We start from the raw sequence: 25,849 nt of genomic DNA, 5'->3' as shown, positions 1-25,849 counted from the left end.
TGGTTTCAGCCATAGAGGGTTCCTCATCGGTAGAAGAGGCATCCTCTTCGGTACCGAGTGGGGATTGCTCCCACAGGTCTGGGTCCCTGACAGCCGGCTCAGTATGGCATGTTTTAGAAAGGGACTTGCCAGATCGCATGGATACGGTGCCGGGGGATGAAGACCGGCGTCGATCCCTGTCCCTGGAGGAATGGTGCCCATCCCGGTCCCGAGATGACCGGCGTCGATCTGGGGCCTGGGTCGGGTCCTCTGCCGAGCAAGTCTGAAGTACAGGCTGAGCAGATAAGACCGGCATGGATGTGTTCAGCGGTACCGAAGGGGTGGATACCGGTGGGGCGGTACCAGGCTCGGTCTGGACTGGTACCGGAAGGAGCGGTGCCAGTATGGTTGGAAGGAGCTGTTGGAGTTGCTTCTGTAGCTGCTCCTGAAGTTTGTCCTGGAGGATGGCCGAGATCCGGTCCTCCAATGGGGGCACCGGTACCGCTTTAGATTTCTTCGGTACCATAGGTGCTGCTCGACGCTCCGGCGATGAGGAGGCCGATGACGAGGCACTCACCGTGATCGGAGCGGAGCGTTTACGGGATCGGCGGGACGTCGGAAGAACCGGTGTCACCGCTGTAACAGGAGGTCGCTCAAGGGAAGTGGAAGGCTTCTTAGCCGGCTTACCTGGCGCTATCGACCCCGAAGGAGGATCAGGCGGTGTCGATGTGGCCGGTGCCGATTTAGGCGGTGCCGTCGACGTCGGGGCCTGCTCCATGGTAGAACCGGCACCGAAAAGAATATTTTGCTGTATTTGCCGGTTCTTAAGTGTGCGTTTCTTGAGAGTTGCACAGCGGGTGCAGGTGTCAGCCCGATGCTCTGGACCCAAACACTGAAGGCACCAATTGTGTGGGTCAGTCAGAGAGATCGGGCGTGCACACCGCTGGCACTTCTTGAAGCCCGGTTGCGGGGGCATGAAGGGAAACACGGCCTCCGCGAAATCAAACCCGGAGGCTTGTATGATTACAACAGGCCCCGCCGGGGCCGGCTGCAAAAAAGCAAAGAAAAGACACGAGTTTTTTTTTTTTTTTTTTTGAAAAGGAAGGCAAAGTCAAAAGACAAAATATAGAACAAAAAGGGATCAAAAAATCGCGAGCGGGAAGGCAAAATAGAGTTTTCAACGGCCGTTGAAAGCATATGCGTCTTCTTCGCTCCGCGGAAACGAAGAAACTGGAGACCACGCACTCCTCCGTCGGGCGGGAAGGCACCAGCGCATGCGCGGTGCGGCCAACTAGAACTTTCTAGTTAAAAAGGTCCGTACCGGGGCTCCGTCGGTGACGTCACCCATACGTTAAGAATATGCTGCCTGCTTGTCCTGGGATAAGAGAGGAGATATGATAGAGACGTTTAAATACCTATGTGGTATAAATGTGAATGAAGTGAGTCTCTTTCGTTTGAAAGGAAACTCCAGAATGAGAGGGCATAGGATGAAGTTAAGAGGTGATAAGGTCAGGAATAATCTAAGGAAATACTATTTTATACACAGAGGGTGGTAGATGCTCCTGGTAGAGCTGGTGAAGACAAAGATTGTGTCTGAATTCAAGAAAGCATGAGAAAGGCATGTGGGATCTCTTAGGGACAGGAGGAGATAGTGGATTCTGCAGATGGGCAGACTGGATGAGCCATTTGGCCTTTATCTGCCTTCAGGTTTCGATATTGGGTCATTAGGGCATAGACAGGGGCTCGGTAAGCAGAGTGGGCAGACTTGATGGGCTGTAGCCCTTTTCTGCCGTCATCTTCTATGTTTCTATGATATAAAGCAATACTTACAATCACCCTACCGCCACAGGACAGAAGCTGTAAATCATTGCTAAGATTAACATTGGATAGCATTTCTATTATTACGTCGACCCCCTGTCCACCAGTGGCCTCCTGGAAATCAAGAAAAAGTTAGTTTAGTAACTAACATAGGAGTTTCCATTGCCTAAAAAAGTTATTCCCACAAAATAATTAAACTACAAAATAGTTAAACTACAAAATCAAATAAATTTTGTAATGTGAAGTGCTGAGACCCACAACCATTGTGCCTAGTGCTAAATAAACACAGCAAGAGTGCCATGGCAGTGGGTGCCATGATGGTCAAATCAGCAACTCTTGCTGTGCTTATTTAACATTAGGCACAATGATTGTGGGTCTGAGCACTTCACATTACAAAATGTATTTGATTTTATAGTTGAATGATATGATCTGTGATTATTTTGTGGGCATATATGTATCACTGAAAATATTGAGTTATTCATCAATGACAAACAATACAGTGGAGGTCCAGCTGCAGTCTTCAGAGCCAAATAGGTTTGTCCTCTATAATATCCACAATAAATATGCATGAGATCTACTTGTGTACAATAAAGTCAATGCATCCAAATTTTTCTCATGCAATCTCACTGTGAATATGCAGAAAATCCAACCTGGTCATGGCTCCCAAGGACCAGAGTTGACCACCTCAAAACCAATCTTTGTTTTTGCGCCAAGATCTTGGGACCAGTTTTGCAGAATGAGCCAAGTAGATATCAGGGATGATCCAATAATGGTTTCATGCTAGAAGGTATCTATTGTCTGATCATTTTATTTTCCTAGTTGGCTTGGTCCTGGTTTCTCTTCACCACATTCTCTTGTTGGTTTTCTCCTACATCATTTTCCAGAGTCTCATTTCCATTTCCACCTCCATCTTCTGTTTCTTCCAACTCCCTATGTTCACTTCCTCCCCTCATCTGGTTGATCTAGTTGATCCTTCCATTTCATCACTTTTCTCCATTTCTCTCATATGCCTTTTCATCTACCTCCTTGATCCCCCCTCCAAGTCTTTACCTCCAGTTCTCCTGTTCCTATTCTTTCTTCTGTAATCCTCATATTGCCTACATCTTTTATTCCTTCCCCAGCCTCCTAATTTTCACCCACTCTCTAGTCCAGTTCCACTCTCTGTACTCATCTACCTTCCTATCTTTCATTCCCTCACCAGCCCCAGCTCCTACCCACCTCAGTCTGTTTCTTATCTTACCCTCTTCTTAGACTCCCAATCCATTTTATCTCTCCCATTTCATCTCTTTCAAAATTCCTGCCCTCTTCCTTTGTCTCTCACCCTCTTTTTAGCCCTTTTCAATAACCTTCTAAACCCTCCATGTCCTTCAAACTGTTTCTCCTTCCCGTTTTTTTTACATTGTTTTACAACCCCATCTAATCACCTAGTCCTCATTTTTCTCTTTTATACCTCCTCAATTTCTTAGCCCCCACCCTCCAATCCTACCCACACTCAGCCAGTCTTACAGATTTGTCTTCTAGTCTCCCACCCAGCTCTAGTTTCTGCCTAACTCTTGAGTCCCTGCTCTCTCACATCCAGATGTCAGCAGTATCTGCCTCTCTTTCTTCCCATCCTAAGCATCCATTGCCCCTGCATTTTCTCCACAACTAATTTCTTCTCTTTCCTAGTGGATCAATTTTTCATTCCGTCAAAAATTACAAAGACTAGGGGGTCACTCGATGAAATTACAGGGAAATACTTTTAAAACCAACAGGAGGAAATTTTTTTTTCACTCAGAGACTAGCTAAGGTCTGGAATGCGTTGCCAGAGGTTGTGGTAAAAGCGGATAGCGTAGCTGGTTTTAAGAAAGGTTTGGACAAGTTCCTGGAGGAAAAGTCCATAGTCTGTTATTGAGAAAGACATGGGGGAAGCCACTGCTTGCCCTGGATCGGTAGCATGGAATATTGCTACTCCTTGGGTTTTGGCCAGGTACTAGTAACCTGGATTGGCCACCGTGAGAATGGGCTACTGGGCTTGATGGACCATTGGTCTGACCCAGTAAGGCTATTCTTATGTTCTTACTCTCCCAGCAACAGCCCCCTTTCTCCCAGCCCCCTGCATAAAAGCACTAAATTAAGATTTAATTGGCAACATTGCCCTAGTCTACACTCCTCCAAAGTAATTTGCATTCTTATATAACTTATAAGCTCAATGTAGATAACCATTTTCTCTATGCATGTAGATTAAGGAGTAGCTGATACAACATACCATAGTGTATGTTAAAATTAAGATCTCTCACCTCTAGCATACTATGGAAATGGTGATACTCATACACAGTACTAAAAAAGTGCATGAGGAATCAAAATGTGCATTCTGCCATTTTTAAAATGTTTAGGAAGTTGCTATCCTTGGTAAAGACTCCACAAACAAGCTATGAGCTGACTGTGCATCACAGGAATTTAATGCATGATCAATCTAACTAATTAATGACTGACTGTGTGTCAAGTGAATTTAATGCATGAAAGCTGCTCAATCAATTAGACTGCTTCTAATTTCCTAACTACATTTTAAAATAAAACTCCCAACTACTTTTTACCACCCATTAAGTTTAAAGGAATAACCAATGAAGCTGCAAATTTGTCGTTGTGGCTTTTTGGGGGGGTCATTTTAATTTTGGAAGTGTATAGAGCGAAACAGCATTAAAAACTTCATCAAATTTAGATAAGATGACTATGAAACCCAGAGAGATGCTTGGGTGCATAGAGAAAGGAATAGCCAGCATTAAAAAAAGGAGGTGATAGTGCCTCTCTCAATCTCTGATGAGACCTACTTTGACATACTGTGTACAATTTCAGACATCGCATTCTCAAAAAAAATAGAGGACAGCTAAAGGGATGGACAAGAAAATAAAGAATTAAACTAGTGTTTACAGGAGCACACTGTAAAAACAGGGAAGCCAGGGTTCAAATCCTGTCTCTCTCACAGATTCTTTCTGTGATCCTAGGCAAGTTGCTTCACCCTCTACTGCCTCAGATACAATCTACTGCAATACAAAATACCGCAATAAAAATCATTACAGGGAAAAAGAAATTTGATCACGTTACCCCATTATTAAAATCTGCGTATTGGTTACCTACTAAACATCATTTAACATATAAGATCTTACTCTTAGGGCTCTTTTTACAAAGGTGCGCTAGCGTTTTTAGCGCAAGCGTCGGATTAGCGTGCGTACTACCTGAAAAACTACGGCCTGCTCAAGAAGAGGCAAGCGGAGGCTAGCGCGCGTGGCATTTTAGCGCGCGCTATTCCGCGCGTTAAGGCCCTAACACACCTTTGTAAAAGGAGCCCTTAGTCTTTAAAACTCGAGTCAACGCATCACCTTCCTACCTAGAAAATTACTTAATTCCTCATACACAACCTTGTACTCTTTGTTCTCTTTAACAAAATCTACTTACTATGCCATCACATAGATATATCACATATTTATCCATTAGAGATCGTATCTTTTTGGTTGTTGCTCCACAATTATGGAATGTGCTTTCAAATTATATCCGAATGAAACCTACTCTTGAAAGATTAAAAAATTATTTTAAAACATTTCTTTCATGGATGCTTTTGGTTGATAGACTAAAAACTTTGATTATAACAGACCTTGTAGGGATTAGTCTAAGATGAAGTACAAACAACAAATATTAAATTCTCTCTCTACTCTATCACAGATTGTATTTTTTACTTTGCATTATATTTTTTTAAAATTTATTTTAATATATAAACCGCATAGATGTTATTACCATTGTGGTGTATCAAATGTAAATAAACTTGGAATTTAGACCGGAAGCCCTCAGGAGACTGAAAAATAGCTACAGTTCCCAAACATGTAATTCATTTCAGCTTGGATTTGGAGAGGCAGGTAATTAGATGTAAAATCCAAATGGAACAAACTCTCAATTGAAATAAGGAAAAATGAGGCAAGAGCGGAAGATCTGAGGTAGAGAATGACACGAGGACAAATTTTTCCCCATCCCAGCAGGAACTCACTTTCCCGTCCTGTCCCGGTGAGTTCTTTGCCTGTCCCAGCCCCATTCTTGCAAGCTCCGTCCTCATCTTCACAAGCCTCAAACACTCTGTTTATACCTCTGCTGAGAAATTGTTTTTAAGCAAATGTTATATTCTGGGGGGGAAAGTGTATATTGAATTACTGGTTGGTGATGTTCCTCCCTCCTTCTGGTATTGGAGGAATAAATTGCATGAACTTTTGGGCTGGGAGGCCACCATGGCTTCGTCCTCTCACCGCAGAAGCAGAGACTTTGTCCGTATTTGGGGCAGGGACTGTGCCAAAACTCACGCGGACAGGACGGGGAAACTGAGTTCCTGTAGGGACAGGGACAAATTTGTCCCCGTGTCAACTTCCTTTTACTACCTCCGCCTTCTCGGAACCTGAATTTGTCCCTTTACTCGTTGCTTTTATACTGTCCCCGATGGACTATGATGCATTATTAGTAGGCCTGTCTGTTAAAAACCTGTCCCACCTGCAACGAGTACAAAATGCTGCAGTCTGTCTATTGAAAAATTTGAGCATCCTCAATGACATCACCCCAGCGCATCAGTTCACTGGTTACCTATCAGAAAATGCTGTGTCTTTAAAGCCCTAGTTCTGGCCTTCAAAACCTTCCAAAAATGGATGCCAAGCTACATGTTACACAAACTACCAATTTACACCCTGCCCAGCCATTGAGATCCCAAGGAGAAAGAAGTCTGATCTTACCTCCTGGACACTCACTAAAAACAGAATCAGCCCGCAGACATGCCTACTCTCACTTCGTACCTAAACTGTGGAACCTTGTCCCCTCATCTATGAGAGCACAAGACGGTCTATGAACTTCAGGAAAGCCATGAAAACCTTCCTTTTCTCAAATCCATCTCCTTAACAATCCCAGCCTCGGTGACCTAAATAGACTACCCAGCTATGTCAAATGCTTAGATCTATAATGATCTAAAATATGAGTATGCCTGGAGTACTCCGTGACCCTTGCTGTTCCTAATCTATTCCAAGCATCTACTGTAACTCAAGCGTTGTATTACTCGTGACCAAACTATGTAGTGTCTGTCATGTCTGTGATCTATACTGTGTTTGTATGCTCTTTTGGGAGGACGGGCTAAAGGAATGAATGAATGAATGAATGCAAGGGAGGCATTCACATGGGCCTGGCTGGTGCTGCAAGTTGCACACCCTAGCTGCATTTAGGACACTAGAGGTATGCTAGGACTATGGCTGGCATTACCTGCAATGAAGGTGACCTTTGATGCTCAGTCGCTTTATTGTATAAGACTCGACACGATTGTGTTTCGGCCGAAAGGGCCTGCCTCAGGAGTCTGAATACTGATTGAGAAGTACAAAATATCATAAGTGGTCAATTCCTGTGTTGTAATATATGATGCTGCAAATCTGTTTGATCACGTGATCAACTGAATTCTACTTGAGAAGATATATGTCGAATACAATTGTGCCCAATGGCAGGGAAATGCGAATTCCAGGTTGAAATGTGTGTTAGCCGCTGTCAGCACAAAAATGAAAGTGAAACACGTTAAGCGTTTCGATGTGGGTTACAAACAGAATCCAGGTGCCATAAGTGTGCAAGATCAGGGTGCCTAAATGAAGATGCCCAATTGTACAACTGCTCCCTTACAGACTGCAACTGCTGTAATGAGTTCAGTTGCGCTTTTAGCAAATTCTGTTTTAAGATTGTTGCTACTGCACACTGTAGATGAAAAGGAGAAGAAATTTCAGCAAGCACCAGAGTGCTAGAAACAGCTGCAACTATAAAAAAAAAAAAAAGGACGCGGTCAGTTGCAATATGGATCAATATTTACTGTGTCTCTAATAGCCATACCTTGCTAATGGCTCACTATCGTATCTACTGGGATATTCTGCAAGATCCCGGCCATGGTAACACACTACTTCATGCATTAATGAGCTCTCCTAAAACTGGAAATGATCCTTCTCTGGCTCCTGTCAATTTGAACATACTGTAATTTGCTACAGCATATATTTATATTACCAGCAAAGCATAATTAAGCTGGCAAAACAAACTTCAAAGGGAAAAAGCAACCTGAAATAAATCTCCTGAATGTCACAAAGTAGATGGAGAGCGGAGTGGGAGGAACAAATGTGAACATAATGGCAATCCATTACCTTAATTTTATTTATGTAGTTATCCTCCCTGTGATTGAAAACTTCATGGGCCCCATATCTCAAAACCAGATTCATTCCTTCTACAGTTCCTGCTGTGCCAAAAACCTTGAAACCATAAGCTCGGGCCATCTGGCAGGTTGCAATTCCTACCTGAAATGCAGTTTTAAAAGCCAGCATTAGAACCAGAAGACAGCTGTAGTCACAGCATTTCAACAAAAGATCTGTAAAATTCAATGGTATCCTGCGTCATTATGTTAGTTTATGAGAAAATATTGACAATATCAGAGCAAAAGTTTATTTGGGAGCCCAAACCCTGCATGTGCTGTGGACAGAGAGATGGAGTGCCTGCAGCAGATGAAAGGATACATAAATACAGCATGCTTGTGGCTGCAATGTACTTGGCAGCTTTATAGAATTCAAGTTCAAGATTCTGCTTTATTTGATATATGCTAATAACCCTAACCCTAACCCATCCCGGGCTCCGTGATAGATTCGGCGTTGCCTTCACATTCTACCTGCTTCTCCATGGACAACATTTGCTTTCCTGACGTGGTAAACAGAAGCGCCGGGCCAACCAGCTTCCCCCCCCCACCCCCCGCCTCAGAAGTCAATTCTGACATCGGAGAGGAAGTTCCGGGCCAGCCACTCGCTGTCTGGCTAGCCCGGAACTTCCTCTTCAATATCAGAATTGACATCAGGTGGAAGGTTGGTCAGTCCAGCGCTTCTGTTTACCACTTCAGGAATCAGGGACAGCTCACAACTCGGCGGCGGGTAGCTTGGGGGCCTGTTCCCCGATGGCAGCGGCTTGGGGGAGAGCAGGGAGAAAGAAAGGGGGACAAGGAGACAGAAAGAAATAAAGAAAGGGAGCATGGGGAGAGAAAGACAGACAGGGAGACAGAAAGAAAGAAGGGAAACAGAAAGAAAGGGGGGGACAGGGAGACAGAAAGAAAGAAGGGAAACAGAAAGACAGACAGACAGAAAGAAGGGGCAAGAAAAAAGAAAGAAAGGGGAGGGGGTCAGGGAGAGAGGAAGAAAAAGTTGGGGGAGGGAATGAAGTCTGGAGGAGAGGAAGCATTCAGGAGGCTGAAAGAAGGGAAGAAATACTCGATGCACAGTTAGCAGAAAGTGCAACCAGAGACTCGTGAAATCACCAGACAACAAAGGCAGGAAAAATGATTTTATTTTCAATTTAGTGATCAAAATGTGTCCGTTTTGAGAATTTATATCTGCTGTCTATATTTTGCACTATGGCCTCCTTTTACTAAACCACAATAGTGGTTTTTAGCACAGGGCGCTATGAGCGTCAAGAGCAGATCAGGGCATTCAGCGTAGCTCCCTGCGCTAAAAACCGCTATCGTGGTTTAGTAAAAAGGGAGGGGGTATATTTGTCTATTTTTGTATATTTGTTACTGAGGTGACATTGTATAAAGTCATCTGCCTTGACCACTTTGAAAAAAACCCAGAATATAAATGATAATTAACATTTTCTCTGTGTACAGTGTGCTTTTAAAAATTTTATTGTTGGTAGATCATTTTGACTTGGTCATTTTAAAAGTGTGGGCACCCCTGTGCTAATATGTACAAAGACATCTAAGTAACTTATAATTTAAGGTAATAAGGGGGATAAAAATATATATGTTAGGCTTCAATGGACAGTCTTACCATAGATTTTACAGAAACTTCCTCAGGTTTTGTACTAAAAAACAGAGATTCCCCATGGCCATGTATTGCACAACTCACTGCATTAGATTGGCACTTCTCTGAGAATCCCTTTCAGTTAACCCTTACTTTTGTAACCTTACAGCCTGTTTTACAAAGCCACGCGGCAACAGCCCTGAAGCCCTTTAAATCTCTATGGGCTTCGGGGCCATTACTGCGGCTTTGTAAAACAGGCCCTTAGTATTATCAGCCAGACTAGTTCTTTGAATAACTTTCTTTAATAGCCTGAAGTAAAGAATAAACACTTACAATTTGAAGATTTCAAGGCAGTCCAACTTTATGTACAACATCTTCTTATTCTACCAGCACAACCTATCCAAAGGAGTGTGTCCACACACTTTGTGGGAAATAACACTGTTCCCAAGACTTAGATATTGAATCTAAACTGTATTAGGCTAGCAGAAATAAAGGGTGAAAACCTGGTGAGAGGACAATGTTAGACTTGGGTTTTCATGCAGCCATGCGGTCTTTCAAAATGGATTCTGTTCTCTCCCAGAAGCTAAAGAAAGGCAGGCTTATGCTTTCTAGGTGCAGCCTGGCTCTCTGGGAGAAGCAAAGCCTTCTGGGGATTTAAATCCACAGAGCACACTTTACCTACATATCTAAGAATAAACACATATACTTGATTTATACAAGACCTGAGAAAATGCCCACATTAAATTGGGGCAGAACATATGATTATGTTTATTTAGCATTTTACATACCATCCTTACTTTAAAAAAAAGGCCAGAGCAGTGAACAAATTAACACAAAAATCAGGGAAAGAACTCCATTTAAAAAAAAAATAAAGTCCACATATGGCAGGAGCGCACATACCTAAAACATAAAAAAAACCAAAAACACAAACAAGGCAAACTAAAGCAATAAAAGGGGGGGGATACATTAGGATATACAGCAGGGAAGGAGAGTATTAAAATTGCTTAAAGGGATTCAAGGGGCAATGGTAATACAATAGGAAAAAGCATAAAAGTGAGGACTGCATCCTACAGAATCAGAATTGCAGAAAAGCTTGAGAACATAGGTGCACTTTAAGGCAGCCCTTAAATTTTTAAAGGGAGGGTTTGGTCTTGATAGAAATAGGGACAGTATTCCACAAAGTAGGTGGAACAGGGAAGCAGATGTTCCATAAGGAGTCAGATTTAGAAAAGTGCCGAATGTCAATTTGAAGCTTATTCAATAAGGAAAAGGAGGTATCTACTTATGAAATACCTGTGTACATAAATTTTTTTGTCAAAACTTTCACTAAACTCTTAATTTTAGCAGGTTAAAACAGGAGCGGATTTAGGGTGGGGAAAAGAAGTTAGAAGCGTTAGCACTGATTTTCAGCACTAGACTCGTATATTATGCTCCTAAATTTAGTTAAAAATAGGGCATAAATTTAGAAGCTCAGCTTTTTCTTTTTATTTACTCTTGGGCCCATTAGGCCCTCAACTGAAAAGTTCTGTTATTGTGTTTCAAAATAAAGGTAGCCAAAATCATCCATATACCATATTTTTTGCTCTATAAGATGCACCTGACCATAAGACGGTTCAGAATTTTTTTTCTTGGTTTTTCCTCCTCTACACGTAGGTGCGTCTGGTGGTAGGCAACCCCCGGTACCTTTTTTTAATTGCCAGCGGTCCAGTGCCTCCGAGTCCTCTTCTCTTGCAGACCTCTGTGATCTCCCCTGCAGGTTCATGTGCAATGCTGTGCACACATAGAATTAGCCACCAAATAAAGATATGTAGAAAACTAATCACTGGTTCCTCAGTTTGCCACACAATGATAGAGTATGGTAGCTGTCCTCATAGGAACTTTATAGCGTGTATAGTTTTCATTATTTTTGTACTTTTCTTTTCCTTTTTTACTTTAGTATATTAAAGTAAAAAAGGAAAAGAAAAGTACAAAAATAATGAAAACTATACACGCTATAAAGTTCCTATGAGGACAGCTACCATACTCTATCATTGTGTGGCAAACTGAGGAACCAGTGATTAGTTTTCTACATATCTTTATTTGGTGGCTAATTCACTTTATTGATTAGTTTTTGAATCTTGGTGCACTATTTTTTGATTTTAAGTGCACACATAGAAGCAGCAGTTGAGAGATGAAGTCAGCCTGGGGGGGGGGGAGCCATGGCCACCAAGTCTTCTCAGCCTCGACCAGAGCTGATTGTGCTGCTCAGAGCCCCGCCGCTTCCACGGTGCAAACAGGAGCAAGTCCAGAGCGGAGCCTGCAAGGAAAACAAAGCGCCGCGGAAAACACGTGTTGTGCCACTTCATCTCCGTAGCGCCTGCATGCCTACAAACACGCTCCCCTCCACCTGCCCTCCGCCAATCGGAAGGCAGGACACCATCATGACCCCGCCACTGAGAAGGGGTGGAGACGGGCACTGGACTGCCGGCGATTAAAGAAAAGTGCGGGGGGGGGGGTGTTCAAAAAAGGTGTGAGGGAGGTATGGGGGGTATTTACTCCATAAAACGCACCCTTATTGCCACCCACTTTGGGGGGGGGGGGAAAGTGCATCTTATGGAGCGAAAAATACGGTACATCCAATTGTGCTAAACTTTCAACTGTTTACACTGCCACTGATCAGATTCTAATCTTTGCTGTTGTTGAGGCCATAGGGGAGATCTGTTTTCATGTTATGAAATGTTGATCATATTGTGGTTTCCGTGTGAATATGTTTCAGGAAAGAGAATCTGAACTAAAAAAAAAAAAAAAATTGAAAGAAAAAAGGTACCCAACACTTTGCACCACCTCTCTCTAATACGGCGCAAGGTCTCATTATGCCTCTGCTTTTTGCCGTTCAAGAGCATTTCATTTGGAAGCACTGAACATTCCTCTGGCTGTACTTATTGCTAAAGGTGTATAGAGGTTTAAAATATATTTGAAATAAAAAGTTGAATTCAACTTTTGTAACATGTAGTACCTCTAGAAATTGTTTTTGCAGGCGAGCACATTTTCTACAACATACAGTGTGGTTTCACAGTTCCACAATGCAGCAACATATTTCCAAGCACTAAGGGCCAAATTCTGTAAACGGTGACTAACCACATCTAACTTTTAAGTGCCAGTCAGCGCGGCTGTCAATCAACTGCTAGGCATACTTTATAGAATCATGCCTAGTGGATTTAGGCATTACTAAGCATCCCAGAGGTAGGCGTTAGTCTATTAAAGGCCAGGTTTTACTTGGCCTAATTTACCAGTGCCTATTTCGGATGTGTAGCGATGCCTAAGTCTACCACACTTATTCTCCGCCCCTAACCACATCTACTTTTCAGGTGGGCGTTTGTTAGGCATAGGACGGTGGCTCGACTTAGGCGTCACTAAGCACCACATAGAATTCCACACACAACTTTTTAATTGATTTTTTTTACTTTTTAAACTTCAATGGCATGGTCAATTACCATGCCAATTAAGCTTATTAAATCATTTTTTTGTGTTGCGCATAGAATTTACTCCCCTCCATCCTTTTTTTTTACAAAACCGTAGTACGTTTTTTAGCGCCAGCTGTTGCGTTAACAGCTCTGACACTCATAGAATTCCTATGAGCGTTGGAGCAGTTACTGCCGTAACCGGCCCTAAAAACTGTGCTAAGGTTTTGTAAAAGGGAGGGATAGTTAGGCATCTGCAATTAGGGTACTGTTTATAGAATCTGGCCCTTTGGGTGCAGAAGGTTCAGATGGCATGGAAGCTTCCACAAGAGCAAGATGGGAGGAAGCCTGGCCATAGCTATTATTCAGTTATATGTAATTTATTTCTTATATACCACTAATCCGTTAGGTTCTAAGTGGTTTACAGAAAATATACATTAGGGTGCATTAAAATTATAAGTAAGATAGGTACTTAGAAATTCCCTTACTGTCCCGAAGGCTCACAATCTAACTAAAGTACCTGGAGAGTAATAAAGAAGTGAAAAATAGAGATAGAGGAAAAGATAAGAAAATAAACATTCTGACAAGACTACATTGATCTAAAGGATTTTGGAAGGTTGAAGAGAGGAGAGATAGGAATATATCTGGGAACACCGGGCTCGGCATAAGTCCAATCCAGTGTTGTTCAAAGTATATTTCAATATTTAAGTAAACGTACAATGAAGAATAGATTTAAAAAGTTATGTAAGTGAAAGTAAAAAAGGTTCTTGCCTAATGTAATACTTTTTGAATAAACTTGATTGCAACTGGCCCAATGAGACTGAAGCTGGTAAAAATTAAAAAAAATACAAACCAGATCATGTATTACTAGTGAATGTACTGCAACGTCTAGACTGGAATACAGTGATTCACATACATATGGAAGAATAAAACCAAAGGATTAAATGTGGGTTGAGTTTTGTACATTAGATCTACTTGGGAAGCGTGACCACATTACTCTTAGTCATTTTCACAATACTTACACCTCCACTTGCCCCATGCACCAGCACACATTCCCCTGGTTTTGTACGAGCTCTAGAACACAAGGAGAAAGCACCCAGAAATGATCCATCTGCTGTCCCACATACCATCTCTACATGATGACTCAAAACAGCGCAAAGACACATTTCAGGTAGGATTACTTTTTGCACAGCATGATACCACATTACAGAGCACTGAAACAAGGACACACTAGGAATATGGAAACAGGGCAATATGGAGAGCTCTAGGCAAGGAAGGCATCTGTCTCCTTCCCCCCCCCCCCCATTTGAAATATACATAAATTTTAACTCAGTGGTTCCCAACTCTGTCCTGGAGGACCACCAGCCAGTCAGATTTTCAGGATATCCCTAATGAATATGCATGAGAGATTTGCATATCATGGAGGTGGCATGCATGCAAATCTGTTCCATGCATATTCATTAGGGCTTTACTGAAAACCTGACTGGCTAGTGGTGCTCCAGGACAGGGTTGGGAACCACTGTTTTAACTTACATAATGCCCCCCCTCCCGACTATAGAGCAAGCAGCAGGTAAGACGTGCTGCTCATTGACTCCTCTTGCCAACTAAAGGATAATGCACACAAACCTCCAACGGCACTGGTAGATTGTCTCTCCCCATTCCCACCGCCCACCTTTCCTTTCTGCCAGCAGCTGACTTATACCAAGCCAAAAAATTACCTTGGGTGCCATTGAATTAGCACATCTAAGAAGACCTCGCCTAAACATTTAGGCCCTGGGCACATGCATGGTTTAATTCTGCCCTGTATGTAAACATGCATGGGGGGGGGTAAAGAGTTCAGTACACATGAGAAAAAGAGGATAAATATGAACATGTCTCTACCATTAGGGATCATGGCTAAAAAAGATGCATGCTGACAACCATCTGGAAGGAGAAAAAAATATTCTTAACTTCCTAGGCTATTTTTCAGGTTTTGCCTTCTTTTTTTTTTATTGTTTTTAATCTCTAAGTTTCAAACACTGGCTTCATATAGCTGTGGGCTGCTATCATTGCTCTTTTGGGTACTAAGATTTGATTGCATTTTATTTCATTCATAGACCGCTTCTCACCACAGGCGTCCTGGCGTTTTACAATAGAAGAGCTATTAAAATCAGTACATAAAATAGCATGCAACAAGCTAAAGCTGCAGTGACATTTAAAAAAAGAAAATACCACCGTCAACAGAATCAGCCTTTATACTATAGTGGAATTTGTCATGGGCTTTTCCTAGTCTTGGGTTTTCTTTCAGGAACTTAGCAATGGTGCCAAAAACCTGACATCACATTGCCAGCTCCTATATGCAACCCGAACATCACAATACATAACTCTTAGGGCTCTTTTTACTAAGGTGCGCTATGCTTTTTAGCGCGCGCTAAATATTAGCACGAGCTAACCACACGCTAAACGCGTGCTGGAAATGCTTAGCACACTTTAGTAAAACAGGGGGTTAGTCATGTGTTTACATCTCATCAATCTCTTGTAATGTTCCCAAAGATACTGACTAACTTGAAGTTTAAACCAAAGGGAAAACTTATTTCCTTAGCTAAAACTATAGTCCTAGGTGCATGTTACAAGGTCCATATGCCACTCATTTCAACCCATCCTTGGCTTGTATTTCTGTAGGCAGAAGCCTGACCTTAATATTATATAGGCTGCTCTGGGTGAGTGAGGACTCAAAAAGCCTCCACATGCAGACAGATTGACCTCAGGAGCCCGAATGTGTGAGGAGCTAGTGATTGCTTGAATTTCTAAATATGTTACAAAAAATGACACCCAGTAAACAAACTGGTTTCAGAAGGAAGAAAGCACAGTACTTTTAGATTAATTTTAAAATTACTTAGGCCAGGGAGAGGAGTTAAGATGGCGTCAGGAGAGGTCATGGACTTGCGAACGTCCCGAGAGCTGAGTGAGCTGTTTGAGATTCTGGACCCAATGGAGAAAAAAAAGGCAAGACCCATACCTTTCCCGTTAAGGAGGGGCTCAGTGCCTTCTCTGGACAGCAAACACTCAATCGCTTTGTGGTTCCCATGTTGGTGGCATCTTCAGAGAAGGTACGCTGCAGTGGGGAGCTTGTGCTAACTGAAGGAGGGGATTACTCTCGAAGTTTGTAGCACACCACCAATACTTGGACATGGGTCCAATGCTAAGGTTGCAGCTGGTGGAGTTTTTGCTTTTACTCCAGAACAACTTAGCAGGGCAACCTCTGGTGTGGAGCTGGTTCCTGAGAACCACAGCAGTGGAGTGTGAGTGCTCCCAGTGTGGAGGTTTCCCCGGTGAGTGGAAGGCTGGCCTTGTTGGGTGAAGCACAGCCTTTTGAGAACAAGGCATTCAGTGTACCACAATCAGGATGGAAAGAGGTACTTTTAGCCATAAGCAAAATGGAGAAGTCTCTCTCATGGCATTTAAATTGTGTTACTGAAAAGATCAATTCTTTACAGTCTCAAGTGATTGAGTCCAAAGAGGAATTAAGTACTGTTGTTACAACTCGGGGAAATTTGGATAAGAAGATTTGTGAGCTTTAGACAGTTCAAAAACGTTAGTGAAGGATAAATGTTTGATCCACTATAAATTGGAAGCTATGGCAAACCAATTGAGACATTTGAACTTAAGATTTGTGGGGTTTCCCAAATTCCCTGTGATATCATCTATGGATGTGCTTAAGAAATATCTAAGAGAAATATTACAAATTTCTCAAGAGACTATGCCCCCAATAACAAAAACATTTTATATAAAGAGCAAGAAATCAACTTTTGGAAGTATCCACTGACAGTTTTGAGCTGACTAATTTCATTCCCAAGCAATATTGATATCAGTGTTTGCCCTACAGCCTGATCATAATTGGGTCTTGAGATCATATTTCAGATATAAAGACGTCTTCTTTTGGGGTCAATATACATCTTTGCTCTCTCTCTCTCTCTCTTTCTCTCTCATATCTCATTGTGAATTATATAAATTATTGTGATTTATTTGTTAGATTGCAATTGGCTTAACAATAGTTTTCTGTTCAAGTTGACACTTGGATTGTATTTTGAAAAATGTTTACAAAATAAATCTAATTACTTAGGCTAACTGTTTCACTCACCTAAGCCACTGCTACTCAAACACAATCATGGGAATAAGTAAAGTTTATGTCATAATCTCTACAATATAAAGTATATTCTGTTCTGTTAGGAAACGGTCAAATTAATGTAACCAAAGTGTAAAAAATATATATAAATTTTACCTCGGGGGGGGAGGGGGGCTCAGGCTCTGCTTTGGACCCCAGAGCTATCCTGGACCCATTTGTGGGTTCAATGCCAGATCTGGCCAGGCAGAGCAAAAGGAGGAGCCAGTCTTCATCGCAAGCCATAGAGGGCTCATTTTTGCTGGAGCAAGTTTCAACTCTGCCTGAGCACAGGCCACTGTTTGGCCGATGTCCACGCATGCACATGATGTCATCGCACGCATGCACAGAGGCCCAGACTGGGGCTGGATGTGGGAGAAAGTCAGAGAAAGAGAGTTTGGGCACTGGGAGTTCTAAAATTTAAATAAAATTTAAATTTAATATATTTTAAAAGTGGTTACCATGGCTAGGGAGCTCAGGAGAGCTGGATTTTTGTGGGCCCGCAGTAGTGGCATGACGAGCATATTTGCACATATTTCCATTAAAGGTGCTGGGAAGGCCAAAGGTGGCCTAAAATGGCACAAATTTTTGCGCATGAGCAGTGCAGTTTGCGGAGACCTGAATTGACACCTGTTATGTATATTTATTAATAAAATTGTCCCTATTAGGTCTAAAAATCTGGAGAAAGTTGTTTTGAGGTCCTGAGAGGTTGTATGAGTGGGCCGTGGTATTCAGTTGGTTCCAATTTTATGCAAAGACCCTGAAGTTTAAAAGGTTCCCATTTTGGAATTTGAGTGTCCTTAAATGTTGGATTTTCAGCTGAATTTAGATTAGCACAAGTTAGAGACCTGAATTGATGTATTTTAAGCCAAAAACGAAGGTTTTGAATGTACTTTTTAATTAAAAATAGAGACTGGAATCTCCAGGTGTTTGAATCTAGTTGTAAGCTCTATCTTGAGAGGAAAAAAGTTTGAAAATGAATTTTCTAATTTTACTGCAGGTAGGAGGACTGAAGATAGGGCTGTGATGTTCTCAAGAGTAGGATTTCTTTACAATAATAATAATAAAAAAAGTAACTGAGAACTAGGGAAATTCATAGGAATAGTTGCTAGAGGGTTTCAGTTTATTGGGGGTTTTTTCCCCCACATTAAAGGAGGGAGTAAGGATAGAGAAATTGCTACTGCAACTCTATCTTACTCTTTGAGGTTTAAGCCATAAGATTAAAATTTTAAACCGAATAACTGTATAACCTCAGTTTGTTTTAAAAACTGTTTGTGGAGAAAATTTGTCTTAAAGCCACATTACAGGAAAAGGGGGAGTAAAAAAAATTCGTTCAGGAACTCAAAGGTAGTAGTGCTGCCCTGTCGCCTTTTTTTATTTTTAAAGAGAAAAGAAATAAAGGGCTTTCTACTTCTTAGAAGTGACGGCAGCTGTGTGAATTTCAGAGCAGCAAAAGCTGGCAACACAAATGAACTTCAATTCTCTGTACAGTACCCCCTCCGAATCCACGGTTTCAGTACCCGCAGATTCAGTTATTCGCGATTTTTATTTATTTTTTTTTTTTAGAAACGCTGCATCCCGGAACTTACCTGGTAGTCTAGAGGCGACGCAGGGCAGGATTGATCGTCCTACGCTCCTGCCCTGTGCATAGCCGTCATCAAAATGGCTGCCGTGAGTTCTATAAGCATCCGAGCTGTTACTGCTGTGGCCATGCTAAAAACTGCGCTATAGTTTTTTTTGTAAAACTGGGGTAAGTACCACAGAATTCAAGATTTATGGGACTGATGGTTCCTAAAGAGATTCACTCACAAATTTGGGGTGTCTGCCTGGATAGGTTGGCTTGCTAGACTTACAAATCTGCAAAAAAAATTTTTAAAAACCTGAATCCAAGCTTTATTGGTTATTGTTGGGGGAGTTTGTTGTTAAAAGACATTCTTGACATTTGTAGTTGAAGGTGTTAAGAGAAAATAAAAAAGCATTCTTTTTATGCACTTTAGACTGTAATAATGTTGGCCAGTAGAAACCATGTATTGATGGTTTTAAACTTTAGATACAAGAAAGTTTTACATATGCTCTATGTTATGCATTGTTGTTCCGAGGGGGGGGGGGAGGAGGGGAGGTTCTTCTTCATTTGTTCCATGAAAATGTGATGACTTCGATTGTGGTATTTTCTTTTCTCTGTGTAAATTTTCACTGTTGTTGACCATGGTGTTTTATTGTACTGCAAGTAGTTTTGTCATCAATAAAAAATTGTTTAAACAAAATATTTCTGGAAAATATTTTAACGATTTAACCCTATTTATATTTTTTAATGATTTTAAGTACTTGAGTGCAATAAACTTCCTTTGCACTTTACTTGAATCTGGCTATTTGGATTTGTGAGAATTTGATCTCATTCTTCTCTCAAGCTTTAACAAAAGCTTTATTTCTCCCATTCTTGGTAATTATTTGGATGAAGTCCTATTTTGTTGACCCAGTTATCACTTCTGGGAGTGTTTTCTGTTGACAAGCCCTCGGTTACATGACTACAGAGAGAAAGAGAGGCAGCAGGTGATTCTCTCAGGAGTGGAGCCATGTCACATTAAAAAGATAAACATTTTAAGTATCATTTTTCTATTGCAGCTTCTTGTCATTTCAAGGACTTCTACTCCAGAGCTCCCCCCCAAAAAAAATTTTTAAAAAATCTATCCAGGGCTTTGAGCCTTATGGGGTCTACAACTCAGCCTGGTTTTCAGCATTTCTGCAATAAATATGTAAGAAAAATCTATTTGCTTTCACTACATGCAAATTGATGTCATACATATTCATTGTGGAAATCCTGAAAATCAGACAAGATTGTGGATCTCGAGAACTGGATTTGAGGACCCCTGTTTTATAGGACACTATGAAACCAGGTATATACACTAGGTAGGAGCACTTTTGTCAGTCACAGAGCTGGCATCTAGATTTGGGATGCATGCATATAACTTACAGTATTCTATAAGTAACATATATGAGACTGCGCCCCCACCCATGCTTTGCCCAAACTCTGCCAACGTGCAGATCCACTTGCAGCCTACCTGCTACGGGAGATACATATATAACTATAGAACAGCATGTAGAGAGAGTATTGGCATTTAAGTGCATATGTACAAAAATATGTGCATATATGTTGGAACTCTGGTCACTTATGTGCATGTTTGGCGCTCACTTTATAGCATCATCTCTTATGAGACTCCATTCACAACTACTAGGATTTTGTCCCCATTTATCATTTGCTATTACTGTTTATCATTTATTAAACTTGATATACCGCCTTAGTTGCATCACAATTCAAGGCGATACCTCATTCCTCTATCCACCCCCAAATCCAGCCATCATCTAGAGACGGTCTTCAGCTGAGAAGTTCACAGTCCAGTGAAAGAGCAATCCAGGGCCATCCAGGACCCTTATCCAAGGACTAGGAATAGGAAAGGTGATTTCTAATATATACAGAACAGCAGGTTGTTAGAACAGCTTACTTGTTGACGAGCGCTCGGTACGCAGTAAAATAGGGGATCCCAACGGCTGCTCCTTGCTTGAAACTCAGCTTATCCGGCAGGGGATAAACTGTGTCGACAGAGGCAACTGTATATTCTGCATAGCCCCCAGTGATGGAACCAGTGGTAAAGACACGGTCACCTTTCTGGTGGAAGAAGATACAAATTTCAGCTAAAAGCTTCTAAATACTTTCATGGGAATGTGTCATGACCTAAAGAAGTTAATTTTTATAGCAGGGACCTAGACTGTCAAGACTTATACTATTTTCTAACAGTGCCCTTATAAAATTACCCCAGGGAAAGTAGATGCAACACAAGCGTGCCTGTTCCAAGACCGGAGAAATTATATGTGCCAATAAGAATTGGCACATAAATTTTATAAAACATGGCCCGAATTCTCTATAATGTGCTGTACTTTAGGTGGTGGTAGGTGACCAACAAAGGGCTAACTTAATTGTTTTAATTGGTGTTAATCATTGTGGTAATTAACTGCATTGTTTAAAACCAATTAGAAAGTGATTTTTTTAAAAAAGTAGGTGCCCAGAGGCGCCTGCAAAAAAGAACGCTATAATCGCATCTACACCTAACGGCGCATAAGGTTACAGTAGGTTGACCTTATGCACCATCAGGCATCTCTGTAGACCCGATTCTTCTCAAAGGTAGGTGCCAGAAATGTAGGCATGGCTTACGTTTCCAGCATCTACCTTTGGCATTAGCCACAATTCTGCTAACGACGCCATAACGTCGTTATCAGAATTGCAATCAGCAGCATTTTTTTTAGGTGGTCATCAATTACGGCGCCACTTACAGAATCTGGCTCAATGTGCCTAGGTGCAAATCTTGGCCCCGCTCTGCTTATTCTCCACCCTCATGGATGCCGACTTCTCTATGCCCACTTTGTAAACATGTCTAAAAAAATCAAGCAATTTGATAAGAACCTACTGAGCAATATGCTAATCTTTAGTAAAAGAAACCCACGTTATCTGTCACAGGATCCATTTTATTCCTATGGGCCCTGCTGCAGATAATTGGGTTGGATTCAGTAAGTGGTATTCAAAATTCAGCATAGAACAAAAAATAGCACTAAGGCCCTGATTCTCCAATTTTAGTCAGCTGTAGGCCTCGCCTTCAATATAGGCGGCCTGCCTGGGGAGCATTATTTTTTTTAAAATGTGCATCCCGATTGGCTGATTAGACAGCTGTAGCTGCCTACAGCTGCCTAAACTCGGGACGCACTTTTGGAGAATCAGGGCCTAAGTGTGATTCTATAAAGGGTGCACACCCTTTATAAAATTCACACATAGTGCCTTAGAGAATGACACGGTGACAAAATTTATCACCATTCCCATCCCCGCGGATAACCGTGGAAAACTATCCTGTGCCATTCTTCAATGCAAGGCTTGAGGGTCAGTGGCTGAGCCTATTCATAGTCTGATTCCTATGTGAGCCAAGTATAGGATAGACCAATCGCTTCAATCCCTCTATACATTAAAATAACAGAAGGCCTTGTCGCACAACACCTCTCCAACTACCTTGAAGACCATCACATACTACATCCATCACAATCTGGATTCAGATCCAACCATAGCACAGAAACTCTACTGGTATCACTATTAGACATTGCCCGACAACACCTCAGCAAAGGAAACAAGCTGCTTCTCATTCAACTCGATCTTTCTGCGGCATTCGACCTAGTTGACCATCACACACTACTCCAGATATTAGACGCAATAGGAATCTCAGGTAATGTTCACAAATGGTTCCAAAGCTTCCTCAAAACACGAACATACAAAGTCAAATCAAAAGAGCACATATCCGACCCATGGTCAAACCCATGTGGAGTACCACAAGGATCACCATTATCACCCATATTATTTAACCTCTTCATAGCATCCCTAGGCATAACCCTAGACGCCCTAAACACAGTATCATTCAGCTACGCAGATGATATAACTATCCTCCTCCCCTTTAATATTCAAGACCCCCTTATCCACAAACCACCTGAAAATGATAATGGAAACGGTAGAAAAATGGATGTCAAGTCATAAACTAAAACTGAACTCGGAAAAAACTAAATTCCTACTACTGGAAAGGGAAAAAAAACCATCTCTCACAGAACTAGAAGTAAATACAATCAAGTACCCAATGCAAAGCACACTCAAAATCCTGGGAATCCTACTAGACAGAAATTGCACAATGCAGTCTCAAATCCACAAAATCATCCAAAGAGCATTCTTCACAATACGTAACCTAAGAAAAATAAGAAAATTCTTCAACAAAGATCAATACAAGATATTAGTACAATCCCTAGTACTGAGTATTGTAGATTACTGTAACAGCCTATACCTATCATGCCCAAATTACATGATAAAACAATTACAGACAGTTCAGAACACAGCCCTCAGAATCATCTACTCACTAGGCAAATATGACCACATCACCAAAGCATACTTAGACTCACACTGGCTACCAATAAAAGCAAGATCCCAGTTCAAATTCTACTGTCTACTATACAAAGTAATACATGGAACAGCACCCAGCTACCTAAACAACAGACTACACCGTAACCTCTCACACAGATTAAGGAGAACCCAGAGCCTATTCACTCACCCCCCTCTCAAAGGAACACGACGAAAGAAACTATATGACAGCCTTTTAGCGACACAGGCAGCAAAGATCGATACTACCATCACCAATCTACTGACCAAATCAATAGACATTAAAGCATTCCGAAAAGAAATCAAAACTCATCTCTTCAAAAAACACTTCCCATCATCATAACCTCACAAAAGTATTAGAAAATACTCTCATGACTACCCAAACACCACCACCAGCAACACCCGAATCCGGACAGTATTATCTCTACTCGTCTAAACAACAGAATCCGGACAATATTATCTCTATTCGCCTAAACAACCTATCACTATCTACTATCTACTACCAATTTATCCTGGAAAAGTCCAGAACAACAATTGTAACTTAACGCATTCTTGATTATATGTACTGCAATGCTACTGGAAATGTCCAGTCTTCTAACTTGTAATCCGCTTAGAACCGCAAGGCACAAGCGGAATAGAAATCACTAATGTAATGTAATGTGATATCACTGATGAGGCTGGCTCTTAGGCATTGGTGAAATGAGGCATTATGACATCACAATATCTGCCCTGGATACCAGAAACTGTCATTCTTTAGTATCTATCTCAACCTCAGTCCTTCTACACCAGCATCCTTCAATGCAAGGCTTGAGGGTCAGTGGTTGTGCCTATTCATACTCTGATTCTTCCTTCTCTGCTTATAAATGGCATGGGAATGGTTTCCTGCAGTTATCCGCAGGGATGGAGCTAATACCTGCATGGCTGGCAATAAATAAACCTAACACAGCTTCATAAAGGGCAGTTAGAATTAGAAGCTATTTTCTTTTTTTTTTTTCCAAATACCACAGAAAATGTCCGATTTGGACCGAATTACTCACTTTTCCAAACCCATGCTCAAGAAGCGTGACCAATTCAGATGTAGCGGATAGGTCCCTATGCCAGAGAGAGCTTATAGCACGTTTTCTTCATCCAGTCTTGCAATTGGGGGATCTGTTCGTGTCGCTGTCTTAATTCAGATTTATCATTATCTGCACTTCTATAGTCATGTGCAACACAGAAATGTGATTGGCTTTCATATTACCTTGAATTCAACTACTCCTTTTCCAGTGTGTTCAATCACTCCTGCCACATCAGATCCAGGAGTGTAGGGTAAAGCTGATTTTCTTGCAAAAGTCCCAGACCGAATATATGTCTCCACAGGGTTTATGCCACAAGCATGGACTTTAATTAAAACCTAAACATTAAAAAAAGAGGTTACCACGTGCACTGATTTGGTTATGTTGCACGCATTTGATCAAAGGGTCAGAATATTTTAAGAACCTTCACTGCATATTGCAGAGTTCAAAATGTCTTTTTTCAGATGGAAGAGTGCAAGTTGTTTTACGATACAACACGCAAAACTATCTTCTCAATACAGTAGTTGCCCCCACATTGTGGAACGCCCTACCTTTGGCCCTGAGACAGGAAACTAACCTCAACAACTTTAAATCCAGTCTTAAAACTTTTCTTTAACCCTTTCAGGACCATAAGGATCGTAGGCCAATTTTTGTGGTTTTGACGACATTTTTATGGTAAAAAGGGCTTGCAGATGCCAAAAAATTGATTTTTTTTGTGAAATATCATTATTTTTATTTAAAAAATCACACTTCTGGCTTATGGACAGTGTGGCAAGTGAATCTTCTCGTCAATCTGGCAACGACGCTAATGAATGAATGTCGGAACCAGTTTGTTTACATAAAGGCAGTATCATATGGAATCCGTACATATCAAATTTAGAACTGTAGACTATCCCAATCAAAATTTATAGGATTTTAAAGTTATGGGACAAATATGTCCCTTGGTCCTGAAAGAGTTAAAGATGCTTATGAGATCTAGTCCTAAGACTAACTGCACATGAGACTCAGACAACTGGCCACACATTATCCCTTTCTTTTTTCCCATTACCCTTTCTTTTTAGTTTCATGCAATACATCATACCCACTTCCCTTATGTAGCATGTTTTGTCTGTAATGTTCATGTAGTTTGTTTTTCCTATTTTATATTTTTTAAATACCTTTTTTAAAAAAATATTTTTATAATTGTAATCCGCATTGCATTCCAAAGCAGTATATCAAAACTAAATAAACTTGAAACTTGTATTACAGATGCATTTCATTAAAACAGTGCAACTATTTTATCAGAGAATGTTTTCCTAGGTCTAACCCTTCATTTTATTTTCTTTTACCGAGGAGACACAGCTACGTCGGACCATATTAACTCAATCTGCACAAAATGAATCCTGACAAGTGAAGGGCTCCGAGACAGTTGGTTTCTTCTGGACACTGAACCAATTTGTCTATTAAAAATTACATAGAAATAAGATAATTACAGAAAATGCTAATCATTTCCACCTGATTGTCCTCTGGATTAGGCACTGGAACATCTGAGGAGAGTTTGAGTACATCAGGCCCACCAAACTGCCGGACCCTTACCGCTCGCATCAACATTCTTCCGCTTCCCAAGGGGCTGCGTAGATGAGAAAAAGAAAACCATACTGTAAGGCCATGGT

General features: G+C 41.3%; 1 protein-coding gene across 3 annotated transcripts in view; it reads right to left on the bottom strand.

The window, feature by feature from the left end:
• Window positions 1–25,849, bottom strand: part of CRYZ (crystallin zeta) — a 64,541-nt gene that overhangs the window by 26,812 nt on the left and 11,880 nt on the right. For all 3 annotated transcript variants that reach the window (XM_033915907.1, XM_033915906.1, XM_033915908.1), the window contains 6 exons: window positions 25,692–25,806; window positions 24,383–24,535; window positions 20,687–20,850; window positions 14,068–14,119; window positions 7,971–8,120; window positions 1,810–1,911 (listed from right to left, as the gene is read on the bottom strand). In XM_033915907.1, the coding sequence (XP_033771798.1) occupies window positions 1,810–1,911; window positions 7,971–8,120; window positions 14,068–14,119; window positions 20,687–20,850; window positions 24,383–24,535; window positions 25,692–25,787 (717 nt within the window). In that variant the 5' untranslated portion in view covers window positions 25,788–25,806. The remainder of the gene's footprint in view (window positions 1–1,809; window positions 1,912–7,970; window positions 8,121–14,067; window positions 14,120–20,686; window positions 20,851–24,382; window positions 24,536–25,691; window positions 25,807–25,849) is intronic.

Source organism: Geotrypetes seraphini, chromosome 12 (assembly GCF_902459505.1).
Source record: "Geotrypetes seraphini chromosome 12, aGeoSer1.1, whole genome shotgun sequence".
NCBI classification, from domain to species: domain Eukaryota; kingdom Metazoa; phylum Chordata; class Amphibia; order Gymnophiona; family Dermophiidae; genus Geotrypetes; species Geotrypetes seraphini.
Note: the sequence above shows the minus strand (reverse complement) of the source record. Positions and strands in the feature narration are given on the sequence as shown.